Source organism: Pholcus phalangioides, unplaced genomic scaffold, assembly GCF_987345545.1.
Source record: "Pholcus phalangioides strain wild (caught in Gottingen) unplaced genomic scaffold, Ppha-v1.0 ptg000008l_1, whole genome shotgun sequence".
In the NCBI taxonomy this organism is placed as follows: Eukaryota; Metazoa; Arthropoda; class Arachnida; order Araneae; family Pholcidae; genus Pholcus; species Pholcus phalangioides.
In genome coordinates, this window is record NW_028301601.1 from 50,039,719 (window position 1) to 50,054,967 (window position 15,249).

Consider the following 15,249-nt stretch of genomic DNA (forward strand, 5'->3'; position numbering starts at 1 on the left):
TCATTGGTTACATTACACTTGCACAATATCATGCTTTTGTTTCTACACATACTAAGGGTTACCTCATGTACAAATAATGGTAAGAGCACCACTGAATACTTCTGTTTAAAAGAATCTCAAAAAAAAAATTCATCAATAATTGTATTCTAATACATAAAAATATGGCTCTCCTTCCCTCTTCCATAGAATGAACTTTAAATAAAAATTAAAAAAATGGGAAAGAAATGATAAAAATAAATTATGAATTGGATTATAATAACCTGTTTCAATTGTGGAATTTCTGGCAGATCCACATCTAAGTTCAAGCTCATGTCTATCAACTTTTCCATACGTTTTGAATCGATGCCTCCATCCGTGTTTATGACTTCTCTTGCATCCCGCTTGAATTTTATGACCCGATTCAGCAGATCCTATTACGAAAATAAAGAATATAAAACAATGTTTGAGTAAAAAAATTACATTTCAAGAACTTCAACAGATTGAATTTAAATTTTCTTTACAGGCCTTCAAAATGTTTTATATCAATTGAAATGCTACCAGCTAAAAGCATTCATAATAATTTTCCTCCCATTAAGCTACTCATATCAAAGAATGTGAGAATTCATGATAATGAAAGATACAATACAATAAATGTACACCAGATCCCATTTAATGAAATATGAATGTTTAATGTAAAACAAAGAATAAAATGTCTGATTTTATACATAATCTATTCAAAATCAACATTATGCAAGATCAGGAGAGAGAATAAGCAAAATATTTTAAATGCAATCAATATTTTTTGCAGATCATACATTAATTATATCAATTTTTTTTTAAGGCAATGTCAATAAAGTTTGATGAAGATTACTGTCAAAATTGAAAAGAAATTTATCCATTGCAAATAATTTTGAAATAAAATCTATATTTATTTTAGAACCTTTAATTCACTGACAATTAAAAATACTATGCATACAAATTTGAAGATTTAGATTTCTAGGAAAATAATTTATGCACAGACTTACTTTCACAAGAATAGACTCCTTGATATCACAAGACAAAGTCGACAGCTGCATATTAAACAGCTGAAGGTCTTCTAATGTCAATCTTCCGGGACATTTACTGTCTCCAGATTGCTGATTTCTAAAAAAAAATATGAGAACAAATATAGTGTCGTGATTTATTTATTTTTTGGATTTAGATGAAATAATTCTAAATGAAAAACATCAAGAATAATGTATAAATTTAATCAATAAATTTATGATTCATTCTAAAATTTCTTAATATAGTTATGAATACATGCTAGAGAAAGTCAAAGGTTTTGCAATCTTTTCATGATAGTTGTGTGTGACTTTGTCATGTTACTGAAGCAAACCACCATTTAAAGGTTTACCAGATTGTGCATTATTTTTTTCAATACAAGACCAGAGAAGCACAAAGATTAATATTGAACAAAGTCATTTCAAGAGAGTTGGCTCTGCAAGTTTGAATCAGACTTTAATGCAATGAAAACGACCAGAAAAATTCGTCCAGCAGAGTTTTGAAGAAATCCATCGTGGTACGGCAAATGGGTGTACAAACTGCAGCCGAATGGCAAATCTGGTTGAAAAATTTATCAAAATATGTGCTGCAGGATATTTTATCAAGTTTAATGCATATTTTATTTAAGGTTTTAAAACTAAGAATTAATTCTGGTTTTGATACACACCTTTTTGTTTTGTGCACACATAACATGCAAATCAAACAGTTCAAGAAATTTCATTTAGGACAAGCATCACTGAGGAATTACGGATGACAATTTGACAAGCATCACTGAGGAATTACAGAACAAGCTCAGCATTTCACAGTTCAGTGCGTTCATCACATCACAACCAGCAATAATACCCGCAAAAGGTATTATAAAGTAACTAAAGTATTACAAACTTTCAATTCATCATTAATCTAATACATAAAAAATACAATAAAAATTATACCTTGTGCGCACTTTTCTGCTGAGTAGTTGTTGGGCAAGATGCGATGTTTTTTCACCCTCTTCAATAGTTGCAACAAGCTTGTCAAGCAACTCGTTCTTTGGAAACTTTTTCTCTTCTGCTTCAATAATGAAATCTTTAAATTCTGAGAGATCTGCAAACGAATAGGTAGTAAGGCTCTATTCTGGGTAGCAAATTAATAACTAAATTGTGAAGCATGTGTAGACTATACTAGCAAGTGTAATATTAAAATTATTTTTTCGAATTCATTTTAAATCCTAAGGCAATTAACTTTCAAAAAATCATAACCTTTATTCATACCATACCTGAAAATGAAGCAAATGTCTGTTTGGTAATACATAAATTGATATACTTGTAAATTAATAAGATCAAATTCTATATAATACATTTCTACATTGAAATATATTTTAACATGCAGTGTGCTGGTAAAAAAAAATTTAAGTATAATTTTTTTTACGTTATCATTTGCGAGATATTTATAGTGTGATATTGACACAATTATTTAAGAACTTAATTATACAAAATTAAATTAATGAAACATGATTTATATGAATAGAAATATGATGGTTTCCAGAAAACAAAAATTCCCCAACCATATTTATTATCACCAGAAGCATCAAATGCAGATTTCACTCGAGTAGCCCAATCATCAAAAGATTCAGCACGATTCTTCAACTTTTGCAACATCACCGGCATTTCATCGAGAGTGTATCTATACCTATACAGAGAACGAGAACATTTGTAGCAATGCTTATCACATTAAAATTATTTCAAAAAGAAAACTTAACAAACACTGCAAATGAAAATTCATTTTTCATTTGAATGGAAAATGAAGCACAAAGAATTGAAATTTTAAAAAAAATCAGAAATTTAACATTTTCAACCAATTTACTCACAACATTATAAGCTGGCTTACCTCAGTATATGTTTCTCTGGTGGACAAAGCTTGCATAATCTATCTTTATGCAAAATACAAACCAACTTATCTGAAAATGAAGGTATGATAAATGCACATTACCACAAAAGAACATTTATGAACTAAATGAAATACAAAATGGAAAAAAAATATTTTTTTAATTATTTATATCCCAGTGAAAAAACAATCAATAGTACTTAGACTTTATAACCATGATGTAAAACATGAATATAAAAAAACACAACTGAGAAATAAAAAAATTGAGCAATAATTACATCCCGGCATTTAGGCAAATGGAGATTAAGTGAAGCATCACAAAATTTTCACATTATAAAATTTTTCTCATGTTCATAAATGATTGACAAGGGCAATTATACATGAGATTCATATTAGAAACACTTGAGCTATTTATAAATAATACTCTAACATGCTTGTCACACCAGGCCCATCATTTAGGGGGGGGGGGGCAACGGGACCCCCCCCCCCAGGCTTTTGAAAATAAACTAAAAATGGTGTATATATATACAAATATATACATACATTGAATACATGTGCTTTGCCCCCCCCCCCCCACGAAAAAGTTGAAATGATGGCCCTGTGTCACATATACACAATATAAAAGAAATTGAAATTTTCTTTTCGGACAGAAATTATGACTTTTTTGAATCAACACAGCATCATTGAGCTGAAATATAGAATAGAAACCCAGTACTCACTTCCAGCACAAGAACATGTAACAGCCGAGAGAAAGCATGTTGTTTTGCAGTACTCGCATTGTCTTTCATCATCTGGTAACAATTCAAAACTCTCCCTCTCTGCTTCACTGACACCCTACATGAATGAGGATAAAATTATATAGTTGAATTCCTATTTCATGAACTGGCTTTATTCCTTCAAAATAAGTATCGAGACTGTCTGGACATTGTTTCATAGGGTCCTGTTTTTGTGAAAAGTAAGTAATTTTATGGGAGGTGAAACAATCTAGTTAATTTAGTACAAAAGATGAAATTTCAAATTTTTGGTTTCGTTAACTTTTTATTTTGCGAAGGGTCTAGAAAACAGACACATAATTTCGCTGGACAGACCTCTTGATATTTTTTTTTAAATAGAATTTAAAATTTATTAAATTCAAAATTTCAGAATTTTGAAGATAAAGATTTAGAAAATTAATTATGAACATAATTTTCAATATAGAGTAAACTGATGAAAGTATACAAATTTTGTATATTTTCATCAGTGCTTTTATTCTGCAGAAAAAAGTTTACTCAGAGATACTATAGAGTAGGAATATTGATACAGTTAGTTTACTTGTGTTTTTGGTCTTTGGAACCTTTGACCAGAAGCCTTTTAGTCTTTAAATGAGTGCATGATGGCGAACCAAGATAGCAAAAACAGGAAAGAAAAAGTGAGATTTTTCAAGAAAAGTGGTCATCCCTTTATTTTTTAAAGGGATAAAAGGTCTAGGTCTAACACAAGGCTAAAGCAGTTTTTTCATTTGCAACGAGAGTGTAGTCATGATGAAAGAATGCAATATTAAGAGCCATTACGATACCAAGCATAATGCATAGCATAGTGTGCCAAGCATAGTATTCTGGATTGGAGGGCGATTTTCGAAGTGAAAAAGCCAATGAACTGAAATCAATGCTGAACTGTCAACAGTCATCATTCTTTGGAAGAAATGAATAGTCTGAAAATTGTGTTCGTGTTGGCTATATAATAGCAGAAAAAAATTTCGAAACGTGGGAACCCCATAGTTGATGGAGAATCCGTTAAAGAATGCCACCAGTCTGCAGTTGATGTGTTTTGCCCATCACAGGCTAAAGCTGTTTCGAACATTAGTTTGTCTGGTGTGACAGTAGCAAGATGCGTGGAGAATCTGTCAGCAGATGTATTCAAGACCTTCAAATCCAAATGCGAGGAATTTTTGATTTTTGTTTTATTCAGTAGCTATGGATGAATCGACGGATGCAACAGATACTACCCAATCAGCCATTTTCATTCATGGTATTGGCAAAAACTTCAAAACATCTAAATTTTTGAGGAGTTAGCTAGTGTCATTGCACTTAAGGATACTACACGAAGTTTCGACTTAATTTCAAGTTTGGCAGAAACATTGGCCATATGTGAGTTGGATTTAGGCAACATATCTGCTATAACTACAGATGTTGCTCCTTTTATGACTATCAATATGATTACCCCTGTCTTTTGACCAAAGTCAGATGCCGGAAAATGTGGAAATACGAAGATGATGGCTTTCCACTGCATCATACACCAGGAAAACTTGTGCAAAAAGTTTTTCGTTTTTCTCCAACTTTGAACATGTAATGTCTGTTGTAGTGAAAGCGGTTATCTTCATTCGATCCAAAAGACTCAACCATAGACAGTTTCAAAAATTCTTAGAGGATTTGGAAGCTAAGCATGGCGACGTTATTTATTATACAGAAGTACGCTGGTTGAGCCAGGGAAAGATGCTTCAGCACCTTTTTTCCTTGAAGGAGGAAGTTGATGAATTCATGAATCCAAAGGAAAACTTATTGGAGAGTTTCAAGATAAAAAGTGAGTGAGAGATTTCGCATTTCTTGTCAATATCACTGGTCGATATCTGAATGATACAAACTATCGCTTACTGGGAAAAAACCTACTTGTCCATAATCTTTATTACAATTTGAAAGCATTTGAAACTAAATTAGTCCTTTGGGAACGTCAATTGCAAAACAAAAACTGCAAACCTTTTCCTAAATTATTGGAGTTGGTAAATTGATCTACAACTTGGAAACCGGACGATTATGTACAGTGCATTTCAAATCTGAGAATGGAATTTAGAAGCAGATTTTCCAACTTCCGCGAGAACTACATCTCTATGAAAATGTTTTCCTCACCATCCTCAGTCAATATTGAAAGTGTTCCACCAGAGCTACAATTAGAATTTGAAGATTTGCAATGTGACTGCAGTTAAATGTAAGTTTTTTGAAATTTCTTCATTAATTGATTTTTATTCTATGTATGTGTCTGAAGAAAAATATCCAGAAATAAGCAAACAAGTTCATGTCTTCTATATTTGGCAGTACTTATATATGTGAACAGTTGTGTTTAGTCGAATGAAGAATGCGAAATCAAAAACTAAAACACGTCTGACTGATCGGCATTTGGAGGATACTTTACAAATAGCAACACAAATTTTAACACTGAAACTTCAGTCAAGCAAAAACAATGTCAAGTTTCACATTAATTTAGGAATTACATCCACTCACATTCGTAATGTAAGTAACCAAAGACTTATTTTATTTGGTATGTAATTAATTCAACATATACATGTATAAACGAAAATCACCCATTTTCACTGTTTCATAAAATATAAAAAATACCTAAAATAATTGGTCTTACCCCAATTCAGTTTAATTTTTTAGAAAGAAAATGTTACATAACGGAATAATAAAATATGTAGTATGCATTGCATTTTAATTTGTCGTATCTGAGCGCACATAGGATCAACCTTTGGCAGGGGCGTGGGATACACTGAGATTGATAATTTTAATTTAGAATGTTTTTTTTAAATCATTCAAAATTAATATCTGTCAAAATTAATTGAATTGAATGTTTAAAATTTTTTTAAAATGTTGAAATATATTTAGTTTGTGATTGTTCTTTGGGGGGCATCCCCCCCCCCCCACCGTTAATGAGTGGCCCCTGGAACACGACAAATTTTTTATGTGGCTCTTGAGCACAAAATGTTGAAGACCCCTACTCTAGAGCAACTAATGTCTATTTTGGAAAATTGAAATAAATGATTTTTAAGACATAGATGTTCAATTATCCAGGGTATCAGGGTAATAAACTCATTTTTATAAAGAAAACTGCATAGCACAAATATTCCAAACATTTTCACACGTAACTAATAATAAAAACAAAAAATAATTGCATGTTTATCAGAAATATATGCTTAAATTTCTGTTCAATATTGCATTTCAAATATTAATCAAGGTTTTACCCATTCCAGCAAAGACTTTCTCAGGTCCTTTTCAGATTCAACCATCTTTAACATGTCTTGATAAGTAGAAGCAGCAATACTGACGTCTAGTTTCTCTGGATCAGTAGCCATCTTGCATACAAGCTCATCATGGGAGAAAACACAAAACCTATGCAACATACCGTAGTGGGCTATGCAAACTCTTCCTATAGGTAGCTACAGACATTTAAAAAAAAGGAATAAATGTTATCATATGTGAGAAAAAAATTTATATATAAAGCGTTAACTGATTAAAATAATAATAAAGCTCACAGTAAATGTTTTATAAAACAAAAAAGTCTTAACCATACAAACAGTAAACATAAATAAGTTAAAATAGTTACTTGAAAAAAAAAATTTAAATCACTCACCCAATCAGCAGGCGCAAAGTTTACAGCTTCAGCAAAATTATAACCTTGATTGAAACCAGCATGATAAGATCTTGGAAATGTAACTACAAATTCCCCAGCAAGTTGATTAGTTCGAAATATCTGAATAATGGTGGAAAAAAATACTTAATTTGAAGATTCAAAATTTAGTTTAAGCTTTGTCACAAATTGATATATTTTAAAACCAGCTGCATTCTTTAAAAAAATTTATAAGTGGTTACTACACATCTCTAATATCTCTTCATAATCATTTTCTATATAAGATTGGTAACTACATTTTTAACACAAAAATGTATATGAACTAAGGCTGATTAAAAAATACCAAATTAAAATTCAACCGAAAAATACTCAAATGAAGAATTAAAAAAAATAAATGCTAGTGCCCAATAAATTGTGAATGAATCACAAGTTTTAAGATAAAATGATTCACTAATCCACTCCTGATCAAAATGTGGATCAAATAATGGCTGGGTTCTAACTGTCAATGGAAGTTAATTTTAAATACTTTCTGAGTATTTCTAGGATAGTCATATTTAGATGACATAAGCATTTATAAAAAATGACTACTAGAATATAAAATGTTAAAAACCATTATATATGTTTATATTGTTTATTAACCTTTTACCGGTCGAATTAAGATTTAAAAATTGATTTTCTAAATTTTTTTCTGTTATTTCCTCTTCTGGTCCTTTACTCTAGAGATACCAACAATAAAATTCATGAAAAAAATTTCTTATATGGTTTCTGGATTTGCTCATGTCCATAGGAACATTAAAATCAAAACAAAAAAATTTAAACTTTAATCTTTCATAAAAATTATTTAAAAAAACTGAATTCAATGCATAAAAGTGCTAAAATGAATGAAATTTGTTTTGTAAATTAAGCTTAGACTCTCATAGGGAAAAAAAAAATTCAGGGGAAAAAAATCAAGTGCTTTCATGTAAGAAAAATATTTTTTCTAACTAATAAACCCAATGTTTCCAATTGGGAACATAGGGCATTAAACAATTTTTTTAAAAAAAGTTGTAACTTACAGGCACGCCGAGCTTGATCAATAGGTTGGGATTCATGATGGTTACCAGCTGATGCAGAAGATCTGGCTGTGTTTTAAACAATTCTGGTGCTGCAGATCTCATAGCATCTTCAAAACATTCAGCTTTCCCTCCAGGGACTCCATACCATGTTTTGGGTTCACCCCTACATTTAACAGGCACATTTTATGCTGACACTGTACAATAACGTTAGTAAAAAATTCAAGTACATGAAAGTAAATCTCAAAACTTTGGAGGGATTCACTCATTTTTTAAAAAAGGTGTACTCTAACACTTGGTTCTTGAAGATGTATACAATTTTTTTTCCAAAAAATAAATTAACATAAATAACATTCTCAATTATTTCATATTACATTGACACTACTGCAATAAAATTTCAAGACTGAAAAACAGTTTGGTCATCATATAGAGATTTATTCAAAACTTTTTTTTTCACATCACCGCATTCAATATATAGCGAAACCTGTCTAACAAGGAAAGAGTCCAAAGGTTGTCATACTCAAGAAGTTTCAAAAAAATTACCACAAATTCTAATCAAAATATGAGCAAAAATAAAAAAAATATCCGGTGGATGGTTCATGTCACTCAAATTTTTTTTTTTCAAATACAGGGCAAGAATGAAATTAAAAATTCCACAATCTTGAGTGACATCATTCAAACAACATATGATCACGCACAGTACATACAAAGAAAGAGGGGGGAAAACAGTTTCCTGAAAAGAAAAGCTAGAGAAAAAGTAGGAAAAAAGGAAAGCTAGAGAAACTAGAAAAAAAAAGGAAACCTAGAGTGTGAAAATAATTTTTTTTTATAGATCTTGCCAAGGAGCACGAGAGGTGATGAGCAGCCTACTGTTGTCATTTTTAATTTTTTGCAGCTTTATTAATTGCACTCTACCGCTAATTTTTTGATTTTTGTGTTTTTGGTTGAGATGAATGTACTTGCATTTTTTCACATTTTCTTGAGGATTACATCTTGGGACTCTTTCCTTGTATGAACACAGTATGAAAGGGAAACCTGTTTTGACAGACTCAAAAGATAGTCTGTTCGATGATTAGTGCTTTGATGTGCACATTTATAAAATTGAAATCTGTTTAAAATAAAATAGTTCAGTCACTGGACATTTGATTTCACACAGATTTCATTGTATAAGAACAATTTTTTAGCAAATTAAGAATGAGTGAACTCCAAATTTGGGGGATTAAAAATGAAATTAAAAGTATTGAACAGCATTTTGGGGTGTAGAGTAGCCTATTCTTTAGTAGAACAGAGAAAAAAAGAAATTGGTTCCATAGATCACTTGCTTAAGTGATACTTTTTCTTACACAATTTCTTGTTTGAACTACAAGGGAAAGGTCTGTACTGTAATACTGTAACACACTGATTTCTTTTATTCAACTAAATAAGAGACTACAATAAGTGTTTAAACAGCTGTCTGATGTTCTTAGTTTCCTTTCTGGGCCATTTAACATTCATTGTCATTTACATGTATAATATATATATAGTTATGTACATTGCATCATCAGGGTTTAAGATAGATAAAAAATTCATTTAGCAAAAAATCGACAATGGGAAAAAAACTTCAGGGAAGTGCTAAAATGCTAATGATTGATGGATGGATGTCTACTCGTTTTGTATCTCCTGGACAGATTTTTGCAAAAGTGGCTACTTTTTTCACATTCTACGATTTTCTTTCCATTTTGCAAAAAATGTGACCAATGTGACCGTAGCTTCAACCCTGTGCGTCATATACATGATTACACAATTAAGTTTATCCATATTTATTTGATGAAGAAAATTAAAACATCACAATTTTCTGAAGGGGAAAATATTACACCTGCTATGCTAACTATAACTAGCTCAAGCAATTAAGTTCAATTGATAATTTCTAAAACTCACCAATGCAAATAATTTATTGAATAGCTCCAATGATCCTCATTGTGCCAACAGAATGTTGCAAAACACATTCCAACATATGTCCATGGTATCTAGAAAGCAATGTTTTGTTAAAAATAAATTCACATTTTTAATCAACTTTTCAAAATATGTAAGTTAATGTTAAGACTGATATAAACAAAAAATTTTGAACTTTTCTCCTATAACACATAAATTATTCTGAGAAGTCCTCATCAACAAGACATAGTATAATTAAGATTTAAATAATAACTTTGAAGTAAGTATTTTTATAATGTGAAAGTTTTACCTATTCTCAAATGTATTAGTTTTTCTTTGAAATGTCACATTTCCTTTTCAAATTAATATTAAGTCTGATTATTTGAACAATTTCTTTAATCCTCAGAATAACAATGATAGAAAACCTGTTGCAATTACATGATCTGTTTCTCTATTTCAATAGAAGTTCTTTTATGATACAAAAGCTAGTTACATTTAAGTAAACTAAAAATGTATGTAAATTCTCTTACTTTCATTCCCGATATATCAGCATTGATGTGTTTAAGTACAGAACCTTCTAATACTGGTAAATTGTTCAAATTCCAACCAGAACATACATATTCCTAAGAGGAGAAAAAAGTGAGACATATATTTTTCAAGGAACAGAAGATACATAATTTTGATAACTTAAGGCAAAACCAAATTAATTTTTACATTAATGCAGGTACCTCAAGCTTTATTGCTGATAAATTACATTTAAAAAAAATGCATCACTATGAGACCACTACAGGGGTATGTGAAAAATTAAAAAATCCAGTGAAATTAGAATTTTTATTAGCCTATACCTTAATGGATGACATTCTTTATTCTTATCCATGTAAAAACTAAAAAAGACTTGATATTTACAATCAAAATTACTATTCTAAAACAGCATAAATGATTGACTTTTAGGGCAAAAAGAATGGTTCAAAAAGATATAATCTCCGCCATAATAAATGTAGATTATAATAGATATCGCAACATGAAAATTCAACACCCATCTCTGAGCCTGTAGGATTTGGAAAACAAAAGTCTTTATCCTTATAAAATGGCATAAAGTATATTTGAAAAAAAACTTTCTGGTGGTACACAATATACTGATACCTTTCTAACCTCTACAATATTTTTTGTATCAGTACGACTTACTCAAGGTAGCGTCTTAATGTGTTGCCAGACGTTTTCTGTTTTTCCTCAATTTTTTATTCCCATTTAAAATCAAAGTTCCAGTATGTGTTAAAACCCCCAGTATTTATAAAATGTTTTTCAAACTAGATAAGTTGGGGAAAAAAAAAGTTTATATATTCAATTGCTATGAGCATTCTGTTGATTCTGCATACTTGAATGCAATAGATACACAGGATACATCAGCAGATTTTATCATTCCAGCCATTAGGAATGAAGACTATAAAAGACCTAAAAAACTGAATGTTGAAGCATTAATCTTAAGTCTTTAAGGATTCAGACTGGGAGTGTGCTAAAATCAAATAACATTGACATTACAAGAAAATAGTCTTCCACACACACATCAGTAAATCATTTAAATACATCTAATTATAAATAATTCTAGATACTGGTACCTATTGCTAAAAATGTGCTGATGATTATTCATATTTCATTGCACTCCAATGTTCAACAAACAGAATAGATCAACAGATATTAATGTCCCAGTCATTAGGAATGGAGACCATCATAGACAGCACTACAAAATTAAATTCTGAACAACTGATCTCAGCCTCCAAGGGTTCAGACTGGAAATGTGTCATAAATTAAGAACATAGAAAAGAAATTGTGTCTTTCAAGTCAGTGAATAATTCAAATACATCTAACCATAAATATTTCTAGAGACTGGTATGAAAAAAAAGTGTTTAACTATTGCTAAAAATGTGCTGATGATTATTCATACTTCAATGCACATGAATGTGCAATGAACAAAATAGATCAACAGGCATTATTGTCCCAGCCATTAGGAATAGAGACCATCATAGACAGCACTACAAAAAGTACCGATCTAAGTCTCTAAGGGTTCAGACTGGAAACATTCCATAAATAAAGAACATGGGAAAAAGAAATTGTCTTCCACAAGTTAGTAAATCATTCAAATACATCTAACTATAAATAATTAAGAGACATATGAACAAAAATGTGTTCACCAATTGCTAAAAATGTGCTGATGATTATTCATACTTCAATGCACGTGAATGTGCAATGAACAAAATAGATCAACAGGCATTATTGTCCCAGCCATTAGGAATAGAGACCATCATAGACAGCACTACAAAAAGTACCGATCTAAGTCTCTAAGGGTTCAGACTGGAAACATTCCATAAATAAAGAACATGGGAAAAAGAAATTGTCTTCCACAAGTTAGTAAATCATTCAAATACATCTAACTATAAATAATTAAGAGACATATGAACAAAAATGTGTTCACCAATTGCTAAAAATGTGCTGATGATTATTCATACTTCAATGCACATGAATGCGCAATGAACAAAATAGATCAACAGGCATTATTGTCCCAGCCATTAGGAATAGAGACCATCATAGACAGCACTACAAAAAGTACCGATCTAAGTCTCTAAGGGTTCAGACTGGAAACATTCCATAAATAAAGAACATGGGAAAAAGAAATTGTCTTCCACAAGTTAGTAAATCATTCAAATACATCTAACTATAAATAATTAAGAGACATATGAACAAAAATGTGTTCACCAATTGCTAAAAATGTGCTGATGATTATTCATACTTCAATGCACGTGAATGTGCAATGAACAAAATAGATCAACAGGCATTATTGTCCCAGCCATTAGGAATAGAGACCATCATAGACCGCACTACAAAAAGTACTGATCTAAGTCTCTAAGGGTTCAGACTGGAAATTATGCCATAAATGAAAAACAATACGTTACAAAAGAATAAAGGGGAAAAAAGCACTGGGAGAGTCATAATACAATTCAAAAACCTGCGTCTCCAAATATTATACAATGAAACACCAATATAACAATATTCAATATACTCAAAAATAAATAAGAATTACCATAGATTGAAAAATATTAACACTATGAAATGTGCATCAGGACCACAGAGTAATACTGTTATAAAGGATTTTTACTGTACATCAAATTTCAGCACAACCCAACTAATCAATAAGAGATTTAATGCAATATGAAATTTTCAAAACTGATAAGCCGATTGATGATTTTCTTTTGACTGTCCTCACCTGGATGCACATGCAATTGAACTACAACAAACTGTATTTTAAAATTATGGCTTAAAACCAAAAATAATTCACATTGTAAATGTGCTACTACCAATGCATTAATACAGTCAATGCTCGTTATATCGACCCTAACATTTTCGTTGAAAATAGATGTTATATCAGGGAGTTACTATATCAAGAGGATAACATTTTGGACAATTATATGAAAAAATTTGGGACTTATACTGGTCATTGCAATGGAAAAGACGCTTTAACGCATGGCCATTATAACGTGCGTCAAATATACTGGGCTTTCATATAAATGATTCTATATACATACCTCATCTGAAGGCAACAAGTTTTTTGTCTTCTTGTTGGGAAATCCTGAACCATGATCAATAGTGTGAAGGTCCGCACCATACTCAACAGTGACATCTTCATCAACTGCATTGACTATTCTCCAGAATTCTTTCTCAACCAAAGAATATGGAACTTTCTGTACATATAAAGAAAAGAAACAATGCACTGAAAGCTTGCAATAATTGAAAATTACATCAACATTATCTAAATAAGTACCAATAAAATGTTTTATAAATCCAGTGAAACCTCCCTACAACGATACTTGATATAACAGAGATAAATCGCTCTACAAAATTTTTTTAAGTCTTGTTTGAAAAGGCTTATATTCTAATGTTAAACTGCTGTCTCTAGATATAATGATAATCTCTCTACGACAATATTTTTCTCTTGGTCCGCAGAGTATTGTTATATTGAGATTTCACGTACAACTGACTAAACAAAATACTTTGATACATTTTAAAGCAACTAATTGAATTTTCTTTGTTATATGTCACATGATTACCAATTTTAGGAAACCTTTTCCTTGTTTATCAATTGAAGTAAATATTGATTATTGCTGGTTGCAAGACCCACTCTTCATACATGTCCAACAAAAGATGAGAACAATGGTCCCTTATAGTTAAACATATTTAATGCTTGAATAAATATTTTCTTTTTATTTGAACAGTCTCCAAATCTAACATAACAGTTTGGAAAATTGTATACATTTTTCATGTTTCTGATATATCAGTAAATTTGTGTTTGATCGAAGAAAAATCAGTATCTATAAGTACAAAACATAAAAGGTCTAGCTTGCATTCATAACCAGTGGGAGAATTAGAAACAGTACTTTCCCAGACAAAATGCAACATAAAGGTTATATGCAGACGCAAATAGGATCAGACTTTTCTTACAAAAAAAATTGACCAACAGCTCTGTATTCTGCAAAATTTCATTATCGGCATTACAAATCAAAGTGTCGACCAAAAATTGGTACGTGCAAATGTCCTATAGGGTTATATGGCGACTTTTTCAAAGTGGAAAAATTTGTATGTTTGAGTTATACACTGCAGATAGGATTATAGCAGGTAGGAAATTATAGTAACACTAAGAGACTGGTTTTATTGAACAATGAACAGTTTCTTTTATTTCTTTGTCAATCATGCAAAACTTATGTCTGTTTTTTCCTCTTCTTTTGAATGCACATTTGAAGAAAATATGTTCTATTTACACAATACAATTTTGAATATAAACAGCATCAACATTCTCACAGAGGGACTTCAAGAGAAAATGTGTTATGATCATTTTAAATTTTGTCATGCATGATTAAGTGCATAACACTAATTGATGAAGTATTTTTGGAACATACATAATTGCTATTAAAAATTATAAATCTATTTACTAACAAGATTAAAAATGAATGTTACACACACCATTTAGTAAACACTA

At 30.7% G+C, this 15,249-nt stretch overlaps 1 protein-coding gene across 2 annotated transcripts in view; it reads right to left on the minus strand.

The window, feature by feature from the left end:
- Nucleotides 1–15,249, minus strand: part of LOC149084453 (lysine-specific demethylase 5A-like) — a 47,549-nt gene that overhangs the window by 16,921 nt on the left and 15,379 nt on the right. For both annotated transcript variants that reach the window (XM_089234854.1, XM_089234853.1), the window contains 12 exons: nucleotides 13,802–13,957; nucleotides 10,754–10,846; nucleotides 10,230–10,318; nucleotides 8,316–8,478; nucleotides 7,264–7,383; nucleotides 6,875–7,069; nucleotides 3,603–3,717; nucleotides 2,887–2,956; nucleotides 2,564–2,688; nucleotides 1,953–2,103; nucleotides 1,005–1,122; nucleotides 261–410 (listed from right to left, as the gene is read on the minus strand). In XM_089234854.1, coding sequence (XP_089090980.1) covers nucleotides 261–410; nucleotides 1,005–1,122; nucleotides 1,953–2,103; nucleotides 2,564–2,688; nucleotides 2,887–2,956; nucleotides 3,603–3,717; nucleotides 6,875–7,069; nucleotides 7,264–7,383; nucleotides 8,316–8,478; nucleotides 10,230–10,318; nucleotides 10,754–10,846; nucleotides 13,802–13,957 — 1,545 coding nt within the window. The remainder of the gene's footprint in view (nucleotides 1–260; nucleotides 411–1,004; nucleotides 1,123–1,952; nucleotides 2,104–2,563; nucleotides 2,689–2,886; nucleotides 2,957–3,602; nucleotides 3,718–6,874; nucleotides 7,070–7,263; nucleotides 7,384–8,315; nucleotides 8,479–10,229; nucleotides 10,319–10,753; nucleotides 10,847–13,801; nucleotides 13,958–15,249) is intronic.